General features: G+C 32.0%; 1 protein-coding gene across 7 annotated transcripts; it reads left to right on the forward strand.

Moving 5' to 3' along the window:
• The first annotated feature begins 570 nt into the window (after positions 1 to 570).
• Positions 571 to 18334, forward strand: LOC108319473 (uncharacterized). Of its 7 annotated transcripts, XR_008248393.1 has the most exons (19): positions 2503 to 2910; positions 3839 to 3936; positions 5056 to 5175; positions 6115 to 6204; positions 6313 to 6428; positions 10024 to 10123; positions 10880 to 10951; positions 11028 to 11075; positions 11163 to 11240; positions 11319 to 11438; positions 11569 to 11674; positions 12439 to 12602; positions 12780 to 12914; positions 13880 to 14010; positions 14085 to 15170; positions 15365 to 15519; positions 15643 to 15727; positions 17607 to 17669; positions 17762 to 17827. XR_008248393.1 is itself a non-coding variant. In XM_052876352.1 (18 exons), exons 4-18 carry the CDS (start codon positions 5143 to 5145, stop codon positions 18016 to 18018), a joined length of 1410 nt encoding a protein of 469 aa, XP_052732312.1. In that variant the 5' UTR covers positions 573 to 1114; positions 1505 to 1631; positions 3839 to 3936; positions 5056 to 5142; the 3' UTR covers positions 18019 to 18334. The 7 variants fall into 7 exon arrangements, 4 of the variants coding, with proteins under 4 accessions (XP_052732311.1, XP_052732312.1, XP_052732313.1 ...); XM_052876352.1 differs by lacking the exons at positions 2503 to 2910; positions 14085 to 15170; positions 15365 to 15519; positions 15643 to 15727 and adding exons at positions 573 to 1114; positions 1505 to 1631; positions 17944 to 18334 and having other exon boundaries at positions 17762 to 17840; XM_052876353.1 differs by lacking the exons at positions 2503 to 2910; positions 14085 to 15170; positions 15365 to 15519; positions 15643 to 15727 and adding exons at positions 1199 to 1413; positions 1505 to 1631; positions 17944 to 18334 and having other exon boundaries at positions 17762 to 17840.
• Positions 18335 to 24930: the final 6596 nt, after the last annotated feature.

Here is a 24930-nt window from a genome sequence, read left to right on the forward strand (position 1 = left end):
TTAATTTTGAGATAAAACTTACTTTTTTTTTATAATTGAATTACTTTATACTTAAAAAAATTCTGATTTAAATGTCCTTTTGCATGTTCTCAAACCAATCTAAAAGAAATTGTATATTTCTCTAAGACAGGAATACCACAGGAATTATCCCGTCCCATTCCAGCATAAACAGCTGAATGACAAGGCACTATGGATGGAGTGACAGTAGTATTGAGGAAAATTATTAGAATTTAGTATTTTATTTGCAAACGAAAGGTACAGGAAATAAAAAAACCTCCTCGAAAATACTAATTTTAAAAAATCGTTAAATTAAAGAGTGAAACATACTTTTCATTACGTGACTCAAGTCTTAGTAATTATAGAGATTAAATTAACATTTTCATAATCTATTGCGAATTTTATCGATTAAAATTAAAATAATAGTAAAATGACACGTACTTACGTTCATTTGACACATTATAAAAAGTAAAATATTTATAAAAAATATATTTTTGTAATTTTAGAAAAAGAAAAAAAATCAAATAAATATACCGCTAAAATTATTCCCTCGTCAGGCAATGAGACGAACCAGGTAATAAAAAGTAAAATATTATTTCTTCCAAGCTGTCACACACTAAAAGCGTTCCCGGGAACACACATTCCGTTTCAACCGCTTCCTCATCTCATCTCGCCGTTTCCGCCGCCGGACCCACCGCCATTCGACCGCGATGTTCGGGGCGAAGACATTTGCAAACTTCCTCGTCTTCCTCACGCTCCTCCAATTAGCCGCTATTGAACGGAGTCACTTTCCGTTACGGCTTCTTCTGTGTTGCGGAACCCGCGAGAGAATAACGCTTCTACTTTGTGCGTGTCTGTTCCGTTGACGCCAACCACGTTAATGATGGTGGCCTTTTCTCCATCACGCCGTCCAGTGATTGCGATGTGGATACCTCGGGGAGAGATTAGTGGGAACTTGAGCGTTAAGGTGGAATGTCTCAAGGATTCAAGTGAACGGTCCCATGTTTTTTCCGTTACCGTTACATTGTTTCCGTTTTGGGCGTGCTTTGGTTTTGTGTTCATGCGGTGAGGTTTTGTGCTGTATTGCACTTTGATGGATTCTTCGTCTCGTCTTTCGGTAAATGCTCGTAACTTTTTCCATTACTGTTTTTGTTGTTTCTGATTTGTGTGTGCTTTAGTTTCGTGCTTGCGTGGTGTGGTTTTGTGTTGTTCTGATAATGGTTAGTTGGAGTTGCGTGAATACATGGGTTTGTGTTGTGTTGCGTTTAACAGATTGATTCTTCTTCTCTTCTTTATGCTATGTTTGGTTAAAAGGGGAAAAAGATGAAAGAAGAGGGAGGATTTTGAAATTTTAACTAAAGAGGCCGAGGGGATTTCAAGTTTGAGCCGTTGTTCTGACTTTGCTCCTTTAATAATGTATTTAGTAGAACTGGCTTCGATACATTTCGTTTGTTTTGTCACGAGATGGTGGAGTTGTCTCTAACAATTTTTCTTTGCCTGATACTAGCTACGAAATATGGGTCTTCCTTCTCCTTCTTGTTGACATTTGTGGTTGTTAATTGAAACTTTTGAATTTCGCAAATGCTAATGAGCCCCGTGGGAACAAGGGAAAGTATTAAATGAATACGAAAGTGGTATGTTGCCAACTTTTAGTGCTGCATTTTGTTTGAGAATGATTCTAAATTCCCTTACATAACTCTACATGCTTTGTATGGTAAGCATTTATTATTTTTATGATTCTTAAACTAAGTACATTTATTATTGTAGTTAATATTTTCTTTATAACATTTTAGGAAGATATATAAGGGCATTTACTTTGCTGGATCATATCTATGATCTTAAGTTTAAGATATATAAGACTTTTCCATTAAAACGTTGACATGACATAAAATTTAAGACCTTAAGTCATAAGAATAAAAAAAATGTTTTGAAAACATCAACAATAAAATAAAACATTAATTAAAGTGGGGGTTCAAGAGGGCATCTTCATTGTAGGGGTCATAGTCATAAGTTTACGACTTGGATCTTGTAAGACCTACATTGGAGTGTTTGGACATGATATAAAATTGAACCCTGAGATAGTTTAGAATTGAAGGTTTAAGGTTTTAGGAAATATAGAGAGTTAATTCTCTAAGGAAACAAATCCCTGTACTTATGGGATGATTTTTAAATACATAATCCTAATATTCATAGCAAGATACACATGTAATAAAGGAAAAAAAAAATATAGCAAGGATAAAATAAAAAACTCCCTTAAGTACACAATAGCAATTTATGTCTATAATGACTTCTAAATTCTTGGTCCTCTATTGGTTTAGGATTTTTGTCTTTTGTTAATGTATACCAATCTTGTATATTTTTTTAATAAAAAAACTCATGCTAGGTATTACTATACACACTTTGACATCTCAATTGTGCTGACACCTCAAAATACATCTATCATTTGCCATCACATGAAAAAATATTATTAAAAGGAATAATGAATCATGAGGAAAATAGACCAAAAACATGATCAGAAAATACAAGACAAGCTTCAATAGAAGCTAAACATCCCTATACATAGGAAGTTGGATGCCAATCTTGTATATTGTATGATAGCTAAGTCATGTCTTGTGTCTAGAAATTGCCATATTTGTGTGTTTGTCATATTGAATATGGGTATTGTGTCATATCTAAGCTAAGGCTTCATTAAAAGCATGTTACTGGGTTTGCTGTTTGGCCCATTCTATTGAGGCCCATGAAGTACTTCATAATAAGTATTTAAAGGGAAAAAATTCCTCTTCCTTACATATGTAACTTTACTTGTCTAAACAATGAAGTGATATATGGTTAAGTGGAGGAAACCTTGGTTAGGTCTTCTACAATTTTGTGAATCTTCAAGAAGGTTTTAATCTCTAGTAATGGATTTAAGAGGTATGTATGATTTGCAGTAAACTGCTCTCTATCTTATGTTTTAGATATGTGCTATGTTTGACAGCTTATTGTGAAATATAAGGGAATTTAGGGTATAAAACAGAACTAAAGTAGTCACTTTCTCTTGTTTGAATCTTCAACTAAGAAAAAGATGGTGAGTTGTCTTTCTTTGTTTCAAAGTTAAAATGAATTGAAGAGAAACTATTTCCCTTATTCAAGTATAGCTATTGCTTAAAATCTCTATTTAGAAGAAAGGAAGAGAGGATATGTCGCAGTCATTGCCACGTGCTAGAGTGTTATAGTTAAACTAAGGGGAGATAATCTGAAGGAAAGGGCTTGACAATTTTGATAAGGCAGCCAACCAAAGAGAAAAATACTATTGATTGCGGGTCCAAGTTCAAAATATCCTTCCCTTGCAAAAATTGCATATAGAATCAGTAATTTTTTCTTGAAAACATTTCCACTGGAGGAGGCCACAGAGTCCTTGATTTTTTTCCCTTATGTAATTTAGGGTAAATATATTGTCTATTTCTTAAGGTAAACTATAGTTTTTTTTTTTTTAATTTGTTAACAGTCCTAAAATTTTGTTAAGTAAAAAAAGTTTGATTTTCAGTATCTCTTGGTTAAGTTATACTAGATTTAACTAAAGTAATGTGTACACTTAAACCAAACTTCATTAAGATCAGAAATTGATATAATTCAAGGGGTTGAATGTATTTTGTTGTCTAATTTGGAGTGGAAGAATTTCAGGGCCTCCTCCTTCCTTTTCCTCCCTAAAATTTTAAAACATGGATATAGTAATTTGATATAATTAACAACTTGCCCACAAATTACTGATCTTAATCACAAATATTTATCTTTGTTCTGTTTCAAATATCCAACACAATTATATTAATTGTGGTTGCAACTATCATTCTTTACCTTGTAGGAATTGATGGACATGCTGTATGTGAAGGTCCAATTGAGCAGGTGGTCAGAACAGAAACTAGAGAAGCTGAAGATTTATTGAAAAAATTGGATATTCTGGTGGGTTATCCCTACTAGATTTATGTTTTTGGAGTCAAGTAAATAGATATAGAGTATGCTACACAGACCTGCCCTTAGGCAGTTTATGAAGCCTATGTAAATTGCAAACAACACATTATCTAGTTTTAGAATTTGTGTAAACTTTTTTCATATCATGTATATACTCATTGCATAACTTTTTCAGACACCCTTAGTAAACAATTAAATGCAGGACTTAGTTTAATATGAAACCAGAGGAGGTGTTGTCACAGGGTTCACAAACTTGAGACTTTGATGTAATTTACTAAGAATTTAATTGTAGTACATTAACTGTATAAGGGTTACACTGATGTGCAATCATGGATTTCCAAATAATCGAAAATTGAGTCCTTCTGATAGATATCAAAATTAAACTCTACTTATGGGATTAATTTTATTTGGTTCCTCATTTCTGACCTGTAATGTTTGTCCTTCAATATCCTTCTGTTAGTCTGACATCTGATATTTAAGGAAAACGGCACATGATTTTTGGATTAAAAAGACTACTGTGATGTGTAGGATTAAAAGCACCATGCAATGATTTTTCTTGTTTCGTTTTTATTATACCAGTTAAGCAATTCTAGTTCTATATATCATAGCAGGCTTTCAAATGACCAATGATAATATATTTGTCACTTGAAAATCCTGTGCTGCATCAATTATTTCCATTTGTAATTGAATGACTTGAGTTGTATAAATAGAAACATTAGAAGGCTTGATTGGAACAAAAGAATACTGTGGGACTAAAACCTCCGTATGGGACAGTAACCTTGTTCCCAGAGGGTTGCCAATTTGAGGATGTTATATATAGTGGGACTTTTGTTAGGAAATTAATTTATGTTATTGTACAATTTGAAATTTTTATTTTCTTCCTTTTCAATTAATGTGCTGGGTAGTGGGTGCAAGTTTTCTAGTATTTTTATTTTACCTCAAGATATTGGCCTACTATATATCTTTTACCTTATGTCTTTTCTTCATTAATTGTTGGTGATTGGCACACTCTCTATATTTTTACCCTCACATTCTACCCTGTTTGGGTTTGGCTTGATCATTCTATATTGTACATAAAGTAAAATAACGTTCTTTATTGTCCTCATGCAGAGTCCTTCTTTGTCAAGAAATTCAGCTCGTGGAATATTTTGCTCCCGGTCCCTCAATCTAAGGTCAATTAGTGCCATTGGATATGACATGGACTATACCTTGGTGCATTATAATGTGAAGGTAGTGATGAAATTATAGTGTCTCGATAATCTAAAATTACTCAACATTAATGTTTTTTAGAATTTGAGTTAAAGGCATAACTCGATTTTACAAAGCTAATTTGTAAGACAAGGACTGCTTAAGCGCTATAAGAATATTGATCGCATCTGCAATTGATGTGAGGTCTCTACTATGCTATATAATTTTATGAACCATTATATTTTAACTACTATGCTTACACATATAACTGTAATGCTCACTTGTATTACATGTCATGCATATAAATAAAAACAATTACAAATAAACTCTGTAGTTTAAGAAGGCTATACAGACTATGACTGTGGCATCACGAGGTTTTTAATGAATGTTCTCTTTGGCATTTGTTAATTTACCTGTTCATGGGTACTGTGGTAATTTTCTCCATAATATCCCAAGTCTACAAGCTTTTTCTTTGTGGTGTTTGGAATATGTGAGATATTTGGATGGAGTTACCAAAAAGCTCTAGTCAGCAGTATGCTTCTCAGTAATAAATGCCAAATGAACAGTGTAATTACCTGGGAATCTTAACCAAGTTTTATTGGGCATGGGTCGTCCTTGGGCCTTACCTCTAGGTCATTGTGTGTGTTAATCCTACTTTATTGAGTAATCAGCTCTCTTTGATTAAGCACCTTAATGCATTACACATTTGAATATTGGGCCAGTCACCAAAGGCCAGAACTCTTTGGGTATATCGTGTATCATTAGTTTTGAGAATTTAGCACACGAGTAGTGGTGCAAATTATTTTCTCCTCATGGGGCTTAAAGTCTTTTTTTTCTTATTTATGTTAAGATCATTTTGCTTTGTACATCAAATAATAAGTATGAAAGAGGTTATTCAGTGTTGTTTTTTGAAACTATAGGTTATTTACTGTAAGTATCATCTTAGTTGAACTTCTACTATATGGATGTGTCTCTTAACAGGCTTGGGAAGGGCGGGCCTATGACTACTGTATGGAAAACCTCAAGAAAATGGGTTTCCCTGTGGATGGACTTACATTTGATCCAGACCTGGTAATATGTCATCTTTGGCAAGCTGAAGCATTTTGTGATTCATTGGATTGGATTAATATTATCTCTGGTTTTTCCAAGTGACATTTACATTCCATTAAATTTGTTCAGGTTATTAGAGGTCTTGTCATAGATAAAGAGAGAGGTAATTTGGTTAAAGCTGATCGATTCGGTTGTATAAAAAGAGCTATGCATGGAACCAAGCTGTTATCTACTCATGCTGTGAGGTAAGTGTGCTGAGCATCGTGACTCTGAATTTTTATTATAGAAATTCATAGAGTCTTCTCACCAATTTGTTATATGAACGAAGCCTGCAACAAGTAACAACTTCTTAAAGTAGATACCTCTTTAGTAGATAATGATTCTATGGTAATTCATTTTTATTATATATGGAACTTAATGATGAAATATGGAAGGTTTTATGATGCTATCATGTATTCAGTCTTATTGAAGTCCAGGTATACGTATACCTCAGGGCTCACTGGTTCCGTATCCCATTCTTTAAAATGAGTTAACACACTATTTGTGCATCTTAAATAATCCTATGAATCAACTACTTTTTCTGCTAGAAAATCATAGAACCAACTGGTAAAGATAATGAAAAACACAATAAAACAAAGAACTTTTATTGCCTCTGCCAAGTGACTGTAACTTTCTTCCACTTAGTTTCCACCAAGGTGGTTAAAATCAAGATTATAGTTAGAATTGTGGAGGGTTCACAAAGTTGTAAATCTTGGGATCATAACACGAATTATAGATTTTACTTTCTACAAAAATATCACACACACATATACATATGTATGTATATGCACACGAGTGAAAATGACAAATTATTAAAATAAAATCAATCCGTGAGTGTGAATATTTTCTGGCCAGCAATGTGAAGTGGAAGAAAATCTGTTGATGTCTTTAGTCTGTGAGTGCCGCTCTGCTGACTTAGGTATGTGACTGTAGTTTTTGAATTTCATAAGGAGAAGAGATGCATGTTAGGTGAACGAGTGCCTCTTATGAATTTCTTAATTGTACATTTAATTGAATTTGGGTGAAGAGATGCACCTGCAAGCAACCAATGCAAGTTACATGAAGAGATGTTTGTAAGTTGCAAGTGCCTTAATTCGGTTTTGTTTTAATTGAAACTCATTCAGTCAAGAAGGTAAACGGTGCAGCAGAAAACACCCTTAATTTTTATTTGGGTTTGAATTTTATTTTAATTGAAACCCCCATTCACCAAGAAAGAGAACAGGTGTTTGCAGCTGCAGAAAAAGGTGAATTTTAATTCTATTATTTTTTAATTGAATGGTGTTGTGGCTGACAACAAACATAACAAGGTAAACTTTTAATTGCATTAACTTTTAATTAGGTTTAGGTTTCATTTGAACTAAATCTAGTCACCCAAGAAGGGGAAAAAGTAGTTCAGCGGGCAATACAAATTAAATTAATGTAGCTCAAGATGTAGCAGTATGCAACTCTTCATCAATGTAGCTCAATAGAAGCTTCTTTGTAAACTTAATTGAGTTTGATGGTGGAGTCCCACTTCCCTATGTTGCCAAGTTTGAGTCTGGTGGTTCAGGTGGCAGTAGTGACTAGCGTATTCAAAACCCACCCTTTCCCAGTCGCAGGTGATTTCTTCCCTTTTCAACATCAGCAATGTATGGATGCCATCATCAACACAATAGCCACTTATGACAAGGCTACCCTAGAAAAAGAACCCTTTTTGTTGTGTTCTTTGTTGTTTATTTGATTCTCCCTCCATTTTCTCCTTGCAATGATCTTTGTTTTCTTGGATCCAATCCTTGTTCTTCAGAGATTCTATTTTAGTTTTTGGTATGAGGTTTCTGCCATACTAAAAAGCTTTAAATTTTGGTTTTGTCTCTAAAGCTAAAGATACTCCATCTTTAGTCTCTTTTTTTATCATTTATTCGTCTTATGTTGTTGTTCTTGATCCATCCATTAATTTTAATTCTTCTCTGATGCCATGTTTCTCTCCTTGCTGTCCTTAGTCACCATCTTTATCTCTAGTTATTTTTTCTTGCTTCCTTTCATCCGTTTTTGTTGTATGCACCATTGGTTCTTGCCTATAGTGGAATAGCTCTAACAAACTCACTGCAGAAGCATTCACCACACAGCGATAATCTGATAATAGAGAAAGAAATCTGCAAACAAAACTGATGTAGTGTAAACTAAGAAAGAACAAAAACCAATCACACACAGAAAATACCTTGGTTCAATTGAAGTGTTATTAATGAACTTCAATCTACATCCATGACATAATGCACTATGAACAGTGTTACTACTTTAAGTTTCTCTCTCAATGAACTCTCACAATTTTTTGTTTTTACTGTTGAACAACAACTCTTAGTTAACAATAATTTTCGCTGTGGGTAACTACTGTAACTAATTTTCATAAAACATGCATAAACTAGTGGAGAAGACACGTGAATAGTGTCTCTTACTACTAAGTTGAAATGTTGTGTAGGTGGTTGCTCTAGATGATACTAGTCTCAATAGAAGCTAAAAGACTAAATGTTCTACCAAGACTATCCATTTTGGTACTAGAAGATATACATCTTCTACTAGATGGTCAGATGAAGTTAAATAGTGTAGGGTCCTTGACAAGATTTTACTGAACCAATCTTCACATTGACTCTTCTCTTGAGGTTCATCTTTGCTATTGTTTCATGCTCTTTAGGTTTTTAATCTTGAAGATACTCCCCAAACTCTGGTTGTAACAACTTTGTAGGAATATAAGATAGATATTCATACAAATGAATCCTTGTGTATCATGAGCACAACAAAGGAACACATTATATATTGATTGTACAATACATTACAAATTGGCCTAGGTCTATATATTGAAAATACATCTAACAGTCTTGCTCTTCAGGATTTTAATCTTGAAGATACCCCTAACCTTTGGTTGTAACAACTTGAACAAACCTTCTCAAAGGAAAAAAAAAAAGTGTGGTATTTTGGTTGCTTTTCTTTCAAGAAAACCACCAATTGAGATTGCCTCCTCTCAATGCCATCCAAACCAAAGATAAATTTTCCTACTCATAATCCAAAAACCATCAAAGAAATTATCTAAATTGATCAACCACCAATAGGCATTCACCATCACATCAAATGTTGGAAATCAAATTGTGGACTCACTTTCAATACCCCACAACTCCTAAAGATTAAAGCTTTGATATTGTTGAAAATCTCACATCGATTTGAGATATGGCCAAATTATAGTATATAAATGAGTGAAAATCTCGTCTTACAAGTCGATTTTGTAAGATTGAGTTATAATTAAAGTTTACTTTCTAAGATGGTATCAAAGTCTATCCTAGTAAGGCTTGTTGGACCTATGATGTCATCCATTATCAAACCGCTATCGTACCACCCTTGAATATTTAGTCCCGCGCTCAAGATATCTTAAAATATGTCAAAATTATATTATATAAGTGAGTGCAAACATCTTCTTACAAATATTTTTTGTGAAATTTGGATTTCACTTTCTAAGAGATACCATTTGATAGAACCAACTAGTAAAAGAGAGAAAAATGAATAAACACTCAAGAAACTAAGAGCTTTTAGTCTCTACCCACCTATTGTTATAGGACATCCATTCACCTATTTAAGTTAAAGTGTAGTAGACTCTAGTTTATGAGAGAATATCCTATATAGTTATTCATATTATATATTTATTTTTAATTCAAATTTTATTTCTGTTTTTATTGATTACGTTTAGACTATACAACCTTATTAGTGCTTGTATTTTGAAATCATTTTAATAGTTTAAGTTTTCCCTCTATAAATACCTTATTTTTTGTGTGGAAGGGAGATATATGGGAGAGAAATGGTGGACTTGCAGCAAGAGGGTCGATGGGTGTTTCTAAGCACATTCTTCTCCGTGTCGGAAGCTGTGGCTTACATGCAGGTACAAGTTAATTGCTATTGAAAACCTCTTAATTTTTGTTGTATTGGTATTCAACTACAAATTGTGTAGTGAAATTTTGATCTTAGTTTATTTGTTCTTTTCAAATTCTAACAAAGGATGATAGGTTGTGTTGGTTTCTTAAAATTGAGAGCTATTACTAGTTAAGAGGAAAAAGGTTTTAGTATGCACATAAGTTTGGCCCAACTAGCACATGTATTTACCAAAGCTTTAAATATGGTGTTAGTGATTTTATTTGTAGCAAGTTGGATGTTGTCAACATCTATGCTCAACTTGAGAGGGAAGGTTAGAAATTATTGTTTATAAATGGTCTTAGTATGTATATGGACCAACCCCATTTGCTTGTACATACTTAACCTAGTAATTCAATATGAAGGTTACCATATATTGTAGTCTATCCCATTACAGTTTGCTCATATGCTTTTCTCTCTACACTGCCTATATCTATGAATCCTTGTAGTTTAGCGGAAACAGAGTGCCGTTCTTTTACTTTTTATTTGTCACCTAGGGATTTTAAATGTTTATTTTAGATTAGTTGATAGGTCCAAATGAGAGTTTTTAAATATTAGGGTGAGTTTTAACATGAAGCAACTCTAGTAAGCAGGTTTAGTCTAGTTTATTCTTGTATTGTGACTAACATTATCTATATTGTAAGCATCTATTTTATACTTTCCACTTTTAATTTAATTCAAAGTTTGATGGGATGAGACTTTATTGATGTGATGTGATTATTTTTAGATGGTTGACATGTTGGATGATGGGGTTATACCAGCCAATCTTGGACCCTTTGATTATAAAGGGCTTTATAAGGTAGTGTGCACATATCTTGATAAAATTATATTGAGTACAACTATTCTTTCTTTCTCACCTTTGACTTGACTTTCAGGCTATGGGAATGGCCCTTCTCACGGCACATCTAGAAGGTCACCTCAAGGTGAACATACACATGTTTTCATTATCTAGGATGATGTAGTTATGTTGTGCTTTATGTGAGCTCTATTAACTTACTGTATTTATCTAGAATGAGATTATGTCCAACCCTGAACAATTTGTGGAGCTTGATCCGGAATTGCCCTTGACACTTTTGGATCAAAAGGAGGTATTACTTGTGTTAATCATTATTTTGCATTTTAGGTAATATGCTTCTACTCCTTACTTTGTTATCTTCATGAAACAGGCCGGAAAAAAGCTTGTGCTCATTACCAATTCAGATTATCATTATACAGACAAAATGATGCATTATTCCTTTAATAGATTCCTTCCTAGTGACATGGGTTGGCGAGATTTATTTGACATTGTAAGTTCTTGGAGATTATAAATGCTATATGAATTTACCCTCTTGATTGTGGAGGAATGAAAGATACCATTTTCTTTTGACTTTTGAAATAAACCTTGCATAAATTGATATGGCTCTTGGTCATGAGTAGATTGTTGTCTCGGCAAACAAACCAGAATTCTTCCAAATGTCACACCCCATGTATGAGCTGGTAACAGATGAGGGTTTGATGCGTCAATGCTTTAAGGCTCAAATTGGTAGGTGCTCCCTATGTCCTACAGAGTATGTTTCGTTGCCTTTTCACAAAGTGTAAATTGTTCTTATTTTGGATAAAGAGCATCACATCACATGTGACTTCAAACTTTTCTTTTATTGTTTAAAATATCTCATCAAGAATTTTATCTAGGACACAATTCCTTACTTCTATTATTCGAAAGAAAAAACAAGAACAAAAAGTGAATTTACTTGTCTTTATATGGAAAGTGTTGTAAATAGCAAATTGAGCTATTATTATACTTCCTCAAATAGCTTTCTAGCATTGTATATATGGATTTGTAATCTCAGCATAATAATATATACGTTTTACCCTAAATTATGAGAATCTTCATCCTTCTACACATGTTGACACAGTTATGGAGTCTCCATATCTTCTTTATGCTCAATTAGGTCATCCCAGTCTTGCAAAATTGCAGCAACATGTTTGTCCAATTTATCTAATTTGTTGTGTGAGACATGTCAATCAGGGAAACACAGTCATAGTTCCTTTCTTCATAGTGTCTCACAACGCCCTGCATCACCTTTTGCATTAGTTCACCCTGACATTTGGAGACCTAGTTGTGTCAAGTATAATTTACGTTTTCAGTATTTTGTTTCTGAGTTATTTCCTAGTATTCCAAAATCTTTACCAAGGGAATGCACTCTGAATGTATCATGGAGAATGCAATGACTTTGAATGTGCTACTTTGAAGTTATTTTTAGGATGTTTAACTTTGTGTTGTACTTTGTTTACCATATTCGGCAGGTGGTTTGTACTCAGGAGGGAGTGCAAAGATGGTTGAAAGTTCCCTGAATATACATGGAAATGATATACTTTACATTGGAGACCACATTTACACTGATGTTAACCAATCCAAAGTCCATTTGCAATGGCGAACAGCATTGATTTGTCGAGAATTGGAAGAAGAAGTGAGTGCAATCTATTGACACAACAACTTTTGTTAGTGTAGTTTATGATCAATTAAATTTGGTTGCTCAGTTTTTTTTTATGTTGTGAATCATTTCTACGATATTGAAAAACTATAATGCTTCAAATGCTCTCCAAAACTGAATTTCTTTGTGCTTTATCAAATGCTACAAATTCAGTATAATGCCTTAATTCATAGCCGAGGTTATAGACAATCACTGTTGGAGCTTATAAATCAAAAGGAAGTTGTTGGTGATATCTTTAACCAACTACAACTTACTCTACAGAGGCGAAGTAAAAGGCTTAATGCTCAAGTAAGTTTCGTCCTTTACTTCTCAAAGGCATGGTTCTGTTATAGAATCATGTAAAGCTAGAAATTTGGAGTTCTTTTTTATTTACTTTTAATGTATCTTTAATTACATTCTATTAGAAATAGGAAGTAGAGAAAAACTAGATTGGCTAAAAGAATTTTTTTTATTCATGTTAGTGAGTGGAAAATACCCATTATATAGGGTGAGAAATCTAGCCAACTATCTAGCAAACAACTTGTTGGAATAGTTAATTATATTGTTGTCCAGCTTTTGTAAATCTACTTTTTGCGTGTACCTAGTCTAGCGATTAAGAATTAGATTGTAGCTATTCCTTGCTATGTACTTCTCTAATCTTTTCATATTTTTTTAAAATAATACATCACCGAGAAAAACTGTGATAAGATCATAATCCTAAAATAGGAAGAGAAGCATGATACAATAAGGTGAGGGTCAAATCAATAATTTGTTTATGTTTTCTTTCAACTATACCATTCTCATGGTGCGTATGAGGGCAGATGAGTCTATGAGAAATACCATGATTAGCTAAAACGGTAATGGCCGATATTCTCCACTCTAATCAAAGTGAACATTTTTTATTTTTGAGTCAAGCTGTAATTCAAGGATTAGCTTAAAAGTTTGAAAGACAAATAGTGTACAACTAGTGTTTTAAATTTAGACTATGTAGGAAAAATCTAATTGAACCTTGAATAAGCATCAGTGAAGGACACAAAATTTATATTATGCGTAAGAGGTAATTCATTTATCTCTGTTCTGAGAATTTGTATACATATTGATTTTTCTAATTCTACTGTGAGAATTCTTATTGAATTTGTTGTTGTTGAATTTGCATTGTGTTAGTTGTTATATTTTCTTAATTGAACCAAGATAAATTTAATATGAATATTTATTCAAGACTGCAAAGTTATATTTCTATTAATATTGATATTTAGATTTTCTATGTTTTAAAGACCGTTGGTGCAACTGACATGGACAATGAAAACCTTAGTCAAAGCATGCAGAAATTACTTGCCGTCATGCAAATACTAGATGGAAAAATTGCTCCAATGCTAGAGGCATATGGGGCTCTCTTCAATAAAAGGTAATGTTCAAAGAAGAGGCCTGTTGATATACAAATTCTTCATTATACTAAGCTATTTTTTATTTCTGCCACAGGTCTTCTATACACACACATACACACACACATATAGCTTATATAGCTTATGTATACTCAGCTATACCCTTGGTTGGATAATGGTCCTGAGTTCCTTAAACCTTAAAGTAGTTGCGCTGTTTTCTGAAAATGCCATATGCAGGTCCTGTTCTTTCAGTCTATGGCACTCCCATCATCACCATTTGAACTATGTTTTGTTCTTGGTCTGCTTTGGTGGATCTTGGTTCCTTGGTCAAGGGTATTGTTGGAAGCTCGTTCATTGCCTGCCTGAATTCTTAGGATATAATTGATATTTGTAAGTTGAAAATATGGAGAATTATTTTCAATGAATATACCAGGCAGATATTCCTCCTTTTTATAAATGGGAACTACATCAGGTGATATCGTAAAATAGGGAAACTTTATCCTAAACAAAGGCAAGAAAATATCACAACAATGAATTGCCAAAATAAAGGCTAAACTAGAAAGGAACAAAATAGTTACTAGCTATTCATGGAAACAAAATAAATACAACTTTATTGGTGGGGTATTAAAGCGTTCAACTCTTTTAGAACTTTTTCCACCCATAACACCTGACAAATTCGATGAGTCACTGTCTAAATCAGCTTCTCCATTGATCGTGCTGTTACAGTTTTTTTTTCCTTCTCCAACTACCAGATTTCTTCCAACAAGAGTGCTATAGCCTGATGTTGATATTCAGTCTATTTATACTTCCAACCTAATTTGCATGAGTGTATGATAGGAGCTTAGTTATTTTGAGATGTCTAAGTTCCACATCGAGTAATATAAGATGCTTGATAGAAAATATAAGTATTTGATTATTTTCTCAATTAAACTAGTTTTCCGTGGTGGGTTGCCCAAGTGCCTGGGTACTTGCCAATTAATATTAGAGTTGGTTGTAAGTGGTGAGACAAAAAGATGTGTCTCACACCAGCGATCACACTGCTTGTAGTCGCACCACCCCCAGAAACGCCATGTGCCACCATCAACATGAGAACATGTGACCCACACCCTGTTCCAGAGACACCCACTTGTCGCTGCTGCCACCAAAGACAGGCTTGCAGAGATCCGTAGTCCCATCCCAAAAGGTGTTGTCATCTAGTTTGACTCAATTTTTAGAAGATCTTAGTTATTTTGTCCTCTTAGCAAACGGCTCTTTTAACATTTGCTATTTATTATTTTTCCTTTTTCTCAATGGTTGAGGCGAAATTTACTCCTATGAGTCCTAATTATCTACCAAATGTGGTGGGTCCCTATTGATTTAATGGCTGAAATTATACAGTGGAGCTAATATATTCAGAGGATTCTAAAGGATGGTCAAGATCATACCGCATCAATGGTAGAAAACCAGGGTCAAATGACCCTAATTTTGAGATAATGAAGATTCATTGGCATTCCATGGTTCCTGAAGGTGGTTGTATTTCAAGAAGAACTCAAGTAAATATTTAATATACAGACTACGCCAATTATTGATTGATAGACACCAATTAGTGGGTACTGCTCATTTATTTGAGAGAACCTAGTTACTTGGAGAAGTGAAAAACAACTTGTGGTTGCTAGGAGTTGTGCAGAAGTTCAGTTCAGATCCATGGCCCACGGAATTTGAGACGGAATGTGGATATGAAGAATGCTTGAGGAGCTTAAGGTGCCTACTAATTATACCATGAGTTTGTTATGCGATAATAAAGTTGTCATTAGCACTACAAAAATTCTTGTGCAACATAATAGAACAAAACATGTGGAAATTGATTGTCATTTCAAAAAATAGAAGATTCGTGATGGGATAATTAACCTTGTGCAAACTCCTAGTCATCAAACTGTTGATATTTTGACCAAGGCTCTACCTAGAGCAAACTATGAGAACTTGAGATCCAAGTTACACATGATTGACATCTAAGACCCAACTTGAGGGAGAATGTTGAATTCTTATATGAATTAATTCGATTTGGAATTAATGTTGATATGATATTGTTGATAATTGAGGAAATAAATCTTGATCAAGGGATCGATATATGGATATCAATCAGAATTAATGAGATGTGATTTAGGCTGTTAATATTAGGATTTGATGTAATTAGAATATAATGCATTTCCTTCTTTCCCTCTTTTTTGCCACAACAGCTATAGGAATAATTATTTTTTCTGATCTGTACGCCAGATTAGTTTACAAAATTATTGTCATATTATTATTTATACTTTCTGATTGTAACAGTTACCTATCAGATAAGTATATTATCTTTTCCACAAAAACCTTTATTTTGAAGAATTCATTTATATTCTTATTAAAGATTTAAGTGTCGTTGCCATTTTCAAAAATAGAGGCTTTTGTGTCAAAATATGTTTCTACCATTTCTGAAAAAACATTATATACCTCTATCTATCTATCTATATATATATATATATATATATATATATATATATATATATATATATATATATATATCTCACTCTCTCTCTCTCTCTCTATATATATATATATATATATATATTAAGAACATCAAATTCTCATGCATAAGGTAGATCTAACACATTTTTAAGTGTGAGCATCAATAAATGTAAACAAATAATTTTTTTCCCAAATTGGATTGCAATTTTTATGAACCCTATACAGCACTGCAGACTACACAAAAAACTTTAGATGTATGATGGTAAGGTTGAGAGGGCTAAGGAGTTCTATTACTTTTAGCAAGAATACAACTTCCATAGTGAAAAGAAGAACAATCAACAGGTGATGTTGGAAAAAAGAAGGTTGTTTTTGTAGGTTGGTGTTAAGTCGTATTATAAAGGAAGCTATTTTAAAGCTTAGTTGGGATCTTATTTCTTTTATTTTGGAGTGGGCTAAGACCGCAAGAGCGGGTAATCAACCTGTTGTTAGATCCATTCAACCTTCAATTTGGTCTGGTATAAACAATCACATTGATCTGGTTTTTGAGAATTCCACTCAAATGGGCAACGGAAGGAATATCAGATTTGGCTCTACGCCACTAGGTCTTCACATTCAAACATGGGTAATTCCACCTTCTTTACTCATCAAAGTGAGATTCCTGCGATGACTTCTTCAGCAACTCCTTTCCACCAACTTTAAGCCCTTTCACAGTTTTGCTCAACTCTGTCAACATCACATTTTGGTGTTGAAGTTGTTCCAACTAATATGACTAGCGGTTGTTATATTTATAACAAGAGATCTGTTACGACAATAGTTATCTTGACTGATACAGTTAAGTCACAACACAGCTAACAAAACTACTAGTCTAGTGTTCAGTTCATCAGTTTACTGACAATACAGGGCTAATCCAACTGATACAATACATCTCTAACGCATGTGAACTTGTATCAGCTCAGCAATCCTGATTTTAAGCCTTCTAAATGTTGTAAAACATTTTTTTTGTTTCTATTTTTCATTGTTTCGAGAGAGGAAAACACGCTATTCTTAGCGATCAATATATATGCTATTTGTCTTGCATTTCAGCTATTTATACCAGATGCTAGTTATTAACCTGCTCTACTGTATCTGCCTACATTAGGTGGGGCTATCTATCACGTGGTGATTTTTGGGATAAAAGCCACTTAATGCGACAAATTGAGAAGTATGTTCTTTCTTCTACGCACGCCAGATCTCTATCGTATCAGACTATGCACTTCATTGAAAATGAACTGTTTTAATTTATCTCAAATGCAGGTATGCAGATATATATACCTCTAGGGTGTCAAACTTTCTATATTACACACCCTTTATGTATTTCCGCTCACAGGAGCAGGTATGCAGACAATCTTCTTTTTCTTACCTCATCTTCCAAGTTATTGAAGCATTATGTTATCATTTGGCTGTAAACTAAGATATTTTTCTTTCATGTTCTTCAGAACCTCGCACATGATCCATACACACACTATTGTTCTCAAGTGGATCAGTTTCCTTCCAATGGAAAATTGGACTAAAAACAGAGGATAAATAGAATAAGTCTATGAATTATGTACTATATTATTTAAATTAATAACAAGTCTATGAAAGACCTTAGATATCGTGTTTCACAATTCTTTAAAAGTCCCCGTATAAATCGAGATTATTTGTATTTTGGGTCAACAATAAGGATGGCGAGGTAAGGTACTTTCCCTACACTAAGGGGTGTTTTAGTTCAATGAGAGAAATAAATGGAAGAAATTGTGTTTCGGACTGAATCGGAATGGCATGTACACACAGTACACTGGGTGTAATCACAGGTAATATAGTTGATGACCAATCATATTTCTATTATACTTTGGATATTGGATTCAAATGAATTTTATTTCTACAATCATTATAAATCTTAATGCATTTCCTTGGCATATAATTTTATCATTTCTCTCGTTTCGAAACTTGAATAACAAAACAATGGGGTTTTCTTCCTACCAGAATTTTCTTCTCTCCCATCATGCGATCTTTTTCGATTTTACTCCTAGAGCTAGTGCATGATTCCTTTGTTGCTGTCAGGAATTGCCTTACCGTCGTGCGGGCTTCTTCTTGCACCCCACTTATTTTTATTTCCTGCACTCCTAAACTTTACTGTGATATCCATTATAACCCTACATATTAATAAATTATTAAATTAATTATTCAAATAATAATTACTAATTATCCACCTGTATTTACTATTGTCGTTGTTATATTTAATTTTCCAGCACTTCCAAGTCATTTTCATGAAAGAGACTCTTCAACGGTGTTTCTCTTCTTCAGTGTTCTTCTTGGGTGTTGCTCTTTAATGAATTTTGTTTTCAATGGATTTTTTGTTCGTTTTGGTTGAAGTAGATAGGTATGTATTTACTTCCTTCTTCTTCATTTAGACCGTTGTTTTTTTAGTTCTTCGATGAAAATTGACTGTGAATTATTTTTCATTTTTCGTTCATGATTGGATTTTAAAATCCAGTTTATAAAAATGTCAAATTTTGACATCTGATTAAGAAATAGATTTAGTACGCCGGTAATCTCGTTTAAAGTAAATACTAGATTTCGAAATATTATGTAAGCATATCCTAGATTTCAAAATTCAATTTTGTTATCTTCAATTTTGAAATTCGATTTCAGAGTCTTTTAGATTTTGAAATCTAGTTGTATAATCTCTTAGATTTCAAAATTTTGTTTTGGAGTCTTCCGTATATCAAAATCCGGTTTTGTAATCTCCTAAATTTTGAAATTCAATTTTGGAATCTTTTAGATTTTGAAATTTAGTTTTGGAGTCTCTCCAATTTTGAAATGTTGCTATTTTTATTTGATGTGTTTTGCCTTTTTTTTAGTTATTTGGTGTTTTCTATTTTATAATTTGTTGTTAATTTTTATTTTAGTTATTATTATTCAAATGAGGTATTCTATTTTGATGTCATATTGTAAGATATTAGGGTATATTTTTTAAGTTTTATGAAATAATAAGTAAATGATAGTTTTATGTCAAATTTCTCTTCTTTTATAAATGAAACGTGAGAGAAAGATTATACAAACAACTTTACAATTATCAAATTTTTCCTACTTGATGAGTTAATTCAATGGGTTTGAAGAATTTATTTTCATCTCAGTTTTGTTGTTGTCATTATAAGATCTGATAAAGTCAATGGTCGACTTGAGAGAAAAACATGTATTGTTAAAATGTGAAATGAGTGGAAAGTACAAGAAATACAAATCTAATATTCTATCTAGTATATTTGACATAAGAAAATATGATTCTCCTTTTAAATTGAGAGGCAAACTAATTGGAAATGGAAAGAGATGAATATTGAAGGTAATATATGGATATCATAATCATGATTTGTCAAAAATTTTAGTTGGTCACCCTTTTGTTAGGAAGTTAAAATCCAATGGACTTCCAAGAGTCGAGTAAAGCTTGTAAACATTATCATTAGTCTAAAAAAGTAATGAGTGTAATGTGACAACAACCAATAAATAATAAAATGCAAGATACACTTACAAACGATCATTGAGAGATTCCATAACTGAAAGCAACTAATGATGTTCGAACGTGATAAATACATTCATTGGAGTAAATGTATAGATAAATCACTTATGGTAAGTGACCTCTTTTGGACACATTCTGATGTAGTAAAATTGTTGAATGCATTTAACATTATTTTCTTAATGGATAGCACCTACAAAATCAATAAATATAGGTTGTCATTACTTGAGATAGTTTGTGTGACATCAACGGGGTTTACTTTCTCAATTGTCTTTGTATTCTTATCGAGTTAACGACAAAATAATTTCACTTAGGCTCTTGAAAAACAAAGAGAATTATTTCTGACATTTGATGGTGGTCCTAAAGTCATTGTCAGTGACGAAAACTTAACTTTGATAAATGTCATTAACATTGTATTTCCTAAATGTGGAAACTATCATCTCCTATGTCGTTTCCACATTTAGAAAAAAGTATTAGCCAAGTGCAAAATGGTAATGAATTTTTTGAGGCATGGGATGTTGTCATGGAAGCATAGGAAAATGTCATGGATTATGAGCATGAGTCAACATGTAGTCATTGTATTGATCACCTTTATTATGTTTGTAATTCATGACCTTTATTCTTTGAATATGTCAATGAATCATGGATAATTCTTTATAAGAAATACGTTGTGAAGGCATGGACAAACAAAGTAATACATTTATGAAACATAACATCAAACAAATATGTTTGAATCTATTTTATTTAATTATTTTGTTAGATGTTCTATGATATAGTTGATTTCATTTGTGTCAGGATTGAGTCTAATCACTGGAGTCTAATGAAGGTATTGGAAATCGGTACGAGGACTTGTGTTCATGTTGGGATACAATTCAAAACATCATAATCCTATAACATGATAAAATAAAGATATCATTTAAAAAAAGTCTAAATTTGACGTTTTGAAATCTAGCACACCACTAAATTGTATTTCGAAATTCAAGACATTCATAAACCAAATTTTGAAATATGAAACATTCTTAAATTGGATTTCAAAATTCAATAACTTCCCTAATCTGATTTCAAAATTCGGTAAACTTCTTAATCGAATTTTGAAATTCAATATCTTCCCTAAGTGGATTTCAAAATTTGATATCTTTCCTAATTTGATACCTTCTCTAATTAAATTTTGAAATCTAGTACCTTTCTTAACCGATTTCAAAATCGCGTACCCTAACTATAGTTTTCCCAAACGTTTATAAGTCATCTACAAATTTTGACATCCAATTCAACTATAACAAATTTACAAATTTTTCACCCCATTACTATCCCTAAATAAACGATAAGAAAAAATAAAAATTAAACTTACTTGGAAGGAACATGAAGTGCATGGATACGGTGGAAAGGGAGGGGAAAGAAAAGGTTGGAGGTGGTGAGGTGCAGGTGTGTGGGGGAGAGGTGAAATTGTGACAGAGGTGAGTACAACAATGAAAGTGAAAATGTGTGGGGTATAAGTGTGCGGAAGTGAGGGTGAAAGTGTGAGGTGAGTGAGGATTTTAGAAAAATTTGAAGATGCAGAAGAAAAATGTGGGGGTGCAGAAAAAAATGTTGGATGCATAAAGAAAGCCCCTATGGTTGGTGGTCTGTATACCTCATTTCTCATTCAAATATTAGTCTTTTGCTTTCTGCAATCCCATCGTTACTAAATACACTTTCACACTAACACTAAAAAGACTAAAATACCCTCTCACTATGTCATACTACCATTGCCGCTACAGTTGTTTTTGCCGTCGCAAGAAGATAGAATACTACATAGGAAAAAAAAGAAAGAAAAGATGGGAAAAAAAAGCTCTTTCCATAATATATTTCGTGTTCCGAAAATTTTATTCTAGAAAGGTCATTCCAAAAAACTCAATCTAGAATATATTATACAAGTTTTTAAAAGCTTGTTTTGAACATTTTTATTTTACAAAATTTGTTCTAAAACGTATTTGATGCGAAAATTGTTTCAAAAATCTTATTGTGAAGATCATATTTTGAAATTTTTTATCTATTTCCAGAATTGGTAATCAGGAAATCACTTTTATGAAGAGTAAAATTTTCATTAGGGTTACGAAAATAAATTCTTGGGGTGCAGAGGCAAAATGCGTAATTGCTATTATTTGCTTTTGATGTTTCTTTTCTTTTCTTTGTAACGACATAATATCAAACCGATGTAAGGAACAGTAAATCAAATCCGTTGATTCTAAATAAAAGTTAAAATCCTATAAAACCGTAAAACATGTATAATGCTAAATTTTTTGGTGATGTGTTGGCGACTGATGGGGAGGAGCACATGTGCAATGTAGTTTAGTTTACTGAAAGGTAGGTACGGTGTCAGCTCGTAAATGTTTGTCATCATTGCATATTGTTGAGAACGTGTTTAAAAGTTCTCCTAGAATAAGCTATCCAAGAGTACTGTCTAAAAACGTCATTCCAAAATTGTACTAAATATGAATTTTTGGCATTATAAATGGTCATGAAACTATCATTTTCGAGCATTTATGTGGGAAGTTTGTAAAAACACCTATGACATAAGTATTTTCGAATTTATCATTTATAAGATTACATGTCCTAAAATGAGTAATGACTAAGGTTTTATATTATGGAAACACATTTTAATAGAAGTCGAGTAAAGCTTATTAAACATTCGAAAAAAAAAATTATTAAGTTGTTGATTACACGTTTGATAAAGTCGAATCACTTCAACACTTCACAATTTTTTTTTTAAGGTCGTTTGGTAACTAATCGTTCAATCTAACAAATTGTCCGTATGGGAGTTAGAGCAACAATATTAAATGTACAGTAAATACGATCATCTAGTTCTTACCATTAACTTATATTTATAGTTTTTGAAATGGGTTTGAGATTAATGATGTCTTAATCTCGACTTAATCTCAACCCATTACTTTTAATCAATATTTTCCTTAAGAGGGTTACTTCCTACACCATCTCAATTGTTCCCAGTATCACTACACTTTTTTGAAAGTTTCAAAATTATCCTTCACATTTTAAAATATCATACATTCCCACTTTTTTTCTTCAACAGATGTCAACATCCGTTGAAGAAAAAATTCTTCAACGAATATGTCACATTCGTTAACAAATATGGCCACGTCCGTTTAAGCTTTATACTTTTTTTTTTAATTTTTAGTTTATTAAAATATTATATTTTAATTAGTTTATAGATTATTTAAATTTTTTTTATAATATTACGTGAATTTATTTTATTTTATTTAATTAAATAATTATTATTAATTTAATTTAATTATTTTTTTATTAATTATAATAAATAGATATGCATATCCGTTGATTATAATTATTTAAAAAATAATATAGTTAAATTAAATTAATATTAATCATTTCATTAAATGAAATGAAATTAATTTATATATAATTACGTAACAAATTTAAATATATATATATATATATATATATATATATATATATATAAATTTAAAATATAATAAATTAATAAACTAAAAAAGAAAACAGAAAGCCTGAACGGATGTGGCCACATCCGTTAACGGAGGTGACATATTCGTTGAAGAATTTTTTCTTCAACGGTCGTTGAAGAAAAGAAGTGGAGATGTAGGATTTTTTAAAATATAAAGATAGTTTTGTAATTTTCAAAAAATGTGGTGGTGGAAGGAGCAATCTGAGGTGGTGTAAAGAATAACCCTCTTAGCTTAATCCTTGAAGAAAAAATTTATCTGTCGAAGGAGGTTGTCCGGCCCAACTGGAGCCGCTTGGACAGATCCAGTATGGGTATCACGGTTATTCTTTATCCTCCAAGTCGTCCGTCTTAAATGGTGTGCATTACTCTTCATAATCGTGTGACCCCTACGCTACAGATAGTCTTATAGTTTAAAAATAATTTAAAAATATATTTAGAACATCTTTTAAAATAATAAAAAGCTACTATATAAGTGATAAATGCAACAATGTAATACTTTCAATTTTTATATAATTTTTATATTGGTTTACTCTAATTTAATTTACATACAATTCTCATTTAAATATATACAGATTTTCATTAATGAATTTTTTTTATTATAAATATTATATATTAAAATTTATGACTGATAAATACACAAAGCTATGCATGGCTATTCAAAATACTCAAAAGTTATCCTAACAATCTTTTTTTTTAAGTATTAGAGATAAAAAAACTTATAAACAAAATGCTTAATGAATACAAAATGTAAGAAAAAAACAAAAATATTAAGAAAAAAACAAAAATATTAAGAAAAAAAATTAATCTCTATAAATTTTATTAATGAACATATATGTATATGGACAAAAATAATGATTTCAAAGTTTTAGATATACTCACAAATTAAAAAAGAGCAAATTATACTAATCATCAACACGAATTATATTTATATGTTAATTTAACTCTCTAACTCTAAGTGATTTGGTTACGTTCATCAATATAAATTTGACACAATCTTAACTAAGTACATAACAAAAAGTTTAATTTGCTAAATGAAACAATTGTCAAATATAAATTATGAACGGACATACTTTAGGAGATAAATAATCTTCACTGTATGGTGCACACCATCGTATATATCAAACTCCTGGCTACACTAGCATGAGGAACGTGAATCCTATATTCATCTTTTTAATTTTGAAAAGTGACATTAGTTACGAATAGAAAATAGATAATTTCAATAGAGTAGTAATTGATTTGGTATGACTCATGTCAAATGATCTAAAACCTTCTAAATATATTTTTGTTTACTCAAAAATAGCTTTTTAATTTTCATGCCCAAAATTGTACAAAAACCTTTTAAGTTTTTCATCTCAATTTCACTACAAAATAATTACTTCAACGTTTGTATTTGTATTTCATCCTATACATACATATTATAAGTATATGTTTGTAAACAACAAAAGACAAATATTG

The sequence above is a fragment of the Vigna angularis genome, chromosome 4 (assembly GCF_016808095.1).
Source record: "Vigna angularis cultivar LongXiaoDou No.4 chromosome 4, ASM1680809v1, whole genome shotgun sequence".
NCBI classification, from domain to species: domain Eukaryota; kingdom Viridiplantae; phylum Streptophyta; class Magnoliopsida; order Fabales; family Fabaceae; genus Vigna; species Vigna angularis.

Excerpts from the sequence above, each read along its gene's own strand:
- LOC108319473 (XM_017550617.2), top strand. Across the intron at positions 11,076-11,162 it reads ATCTAGAAGGTCACCTCAAG|AATGAGATTATGTCCAACCC; the intron begins GTGAACATACAC and ends GTATTTATCTAG. Across the intron at positions 11,241-11,318 it reads CACTTTTGGATCAAAAGGAG|GCCGGAAAAAAGCTTGTGCT; the intron begins GTATTACTTGTG and ends TTCATGAAACAG.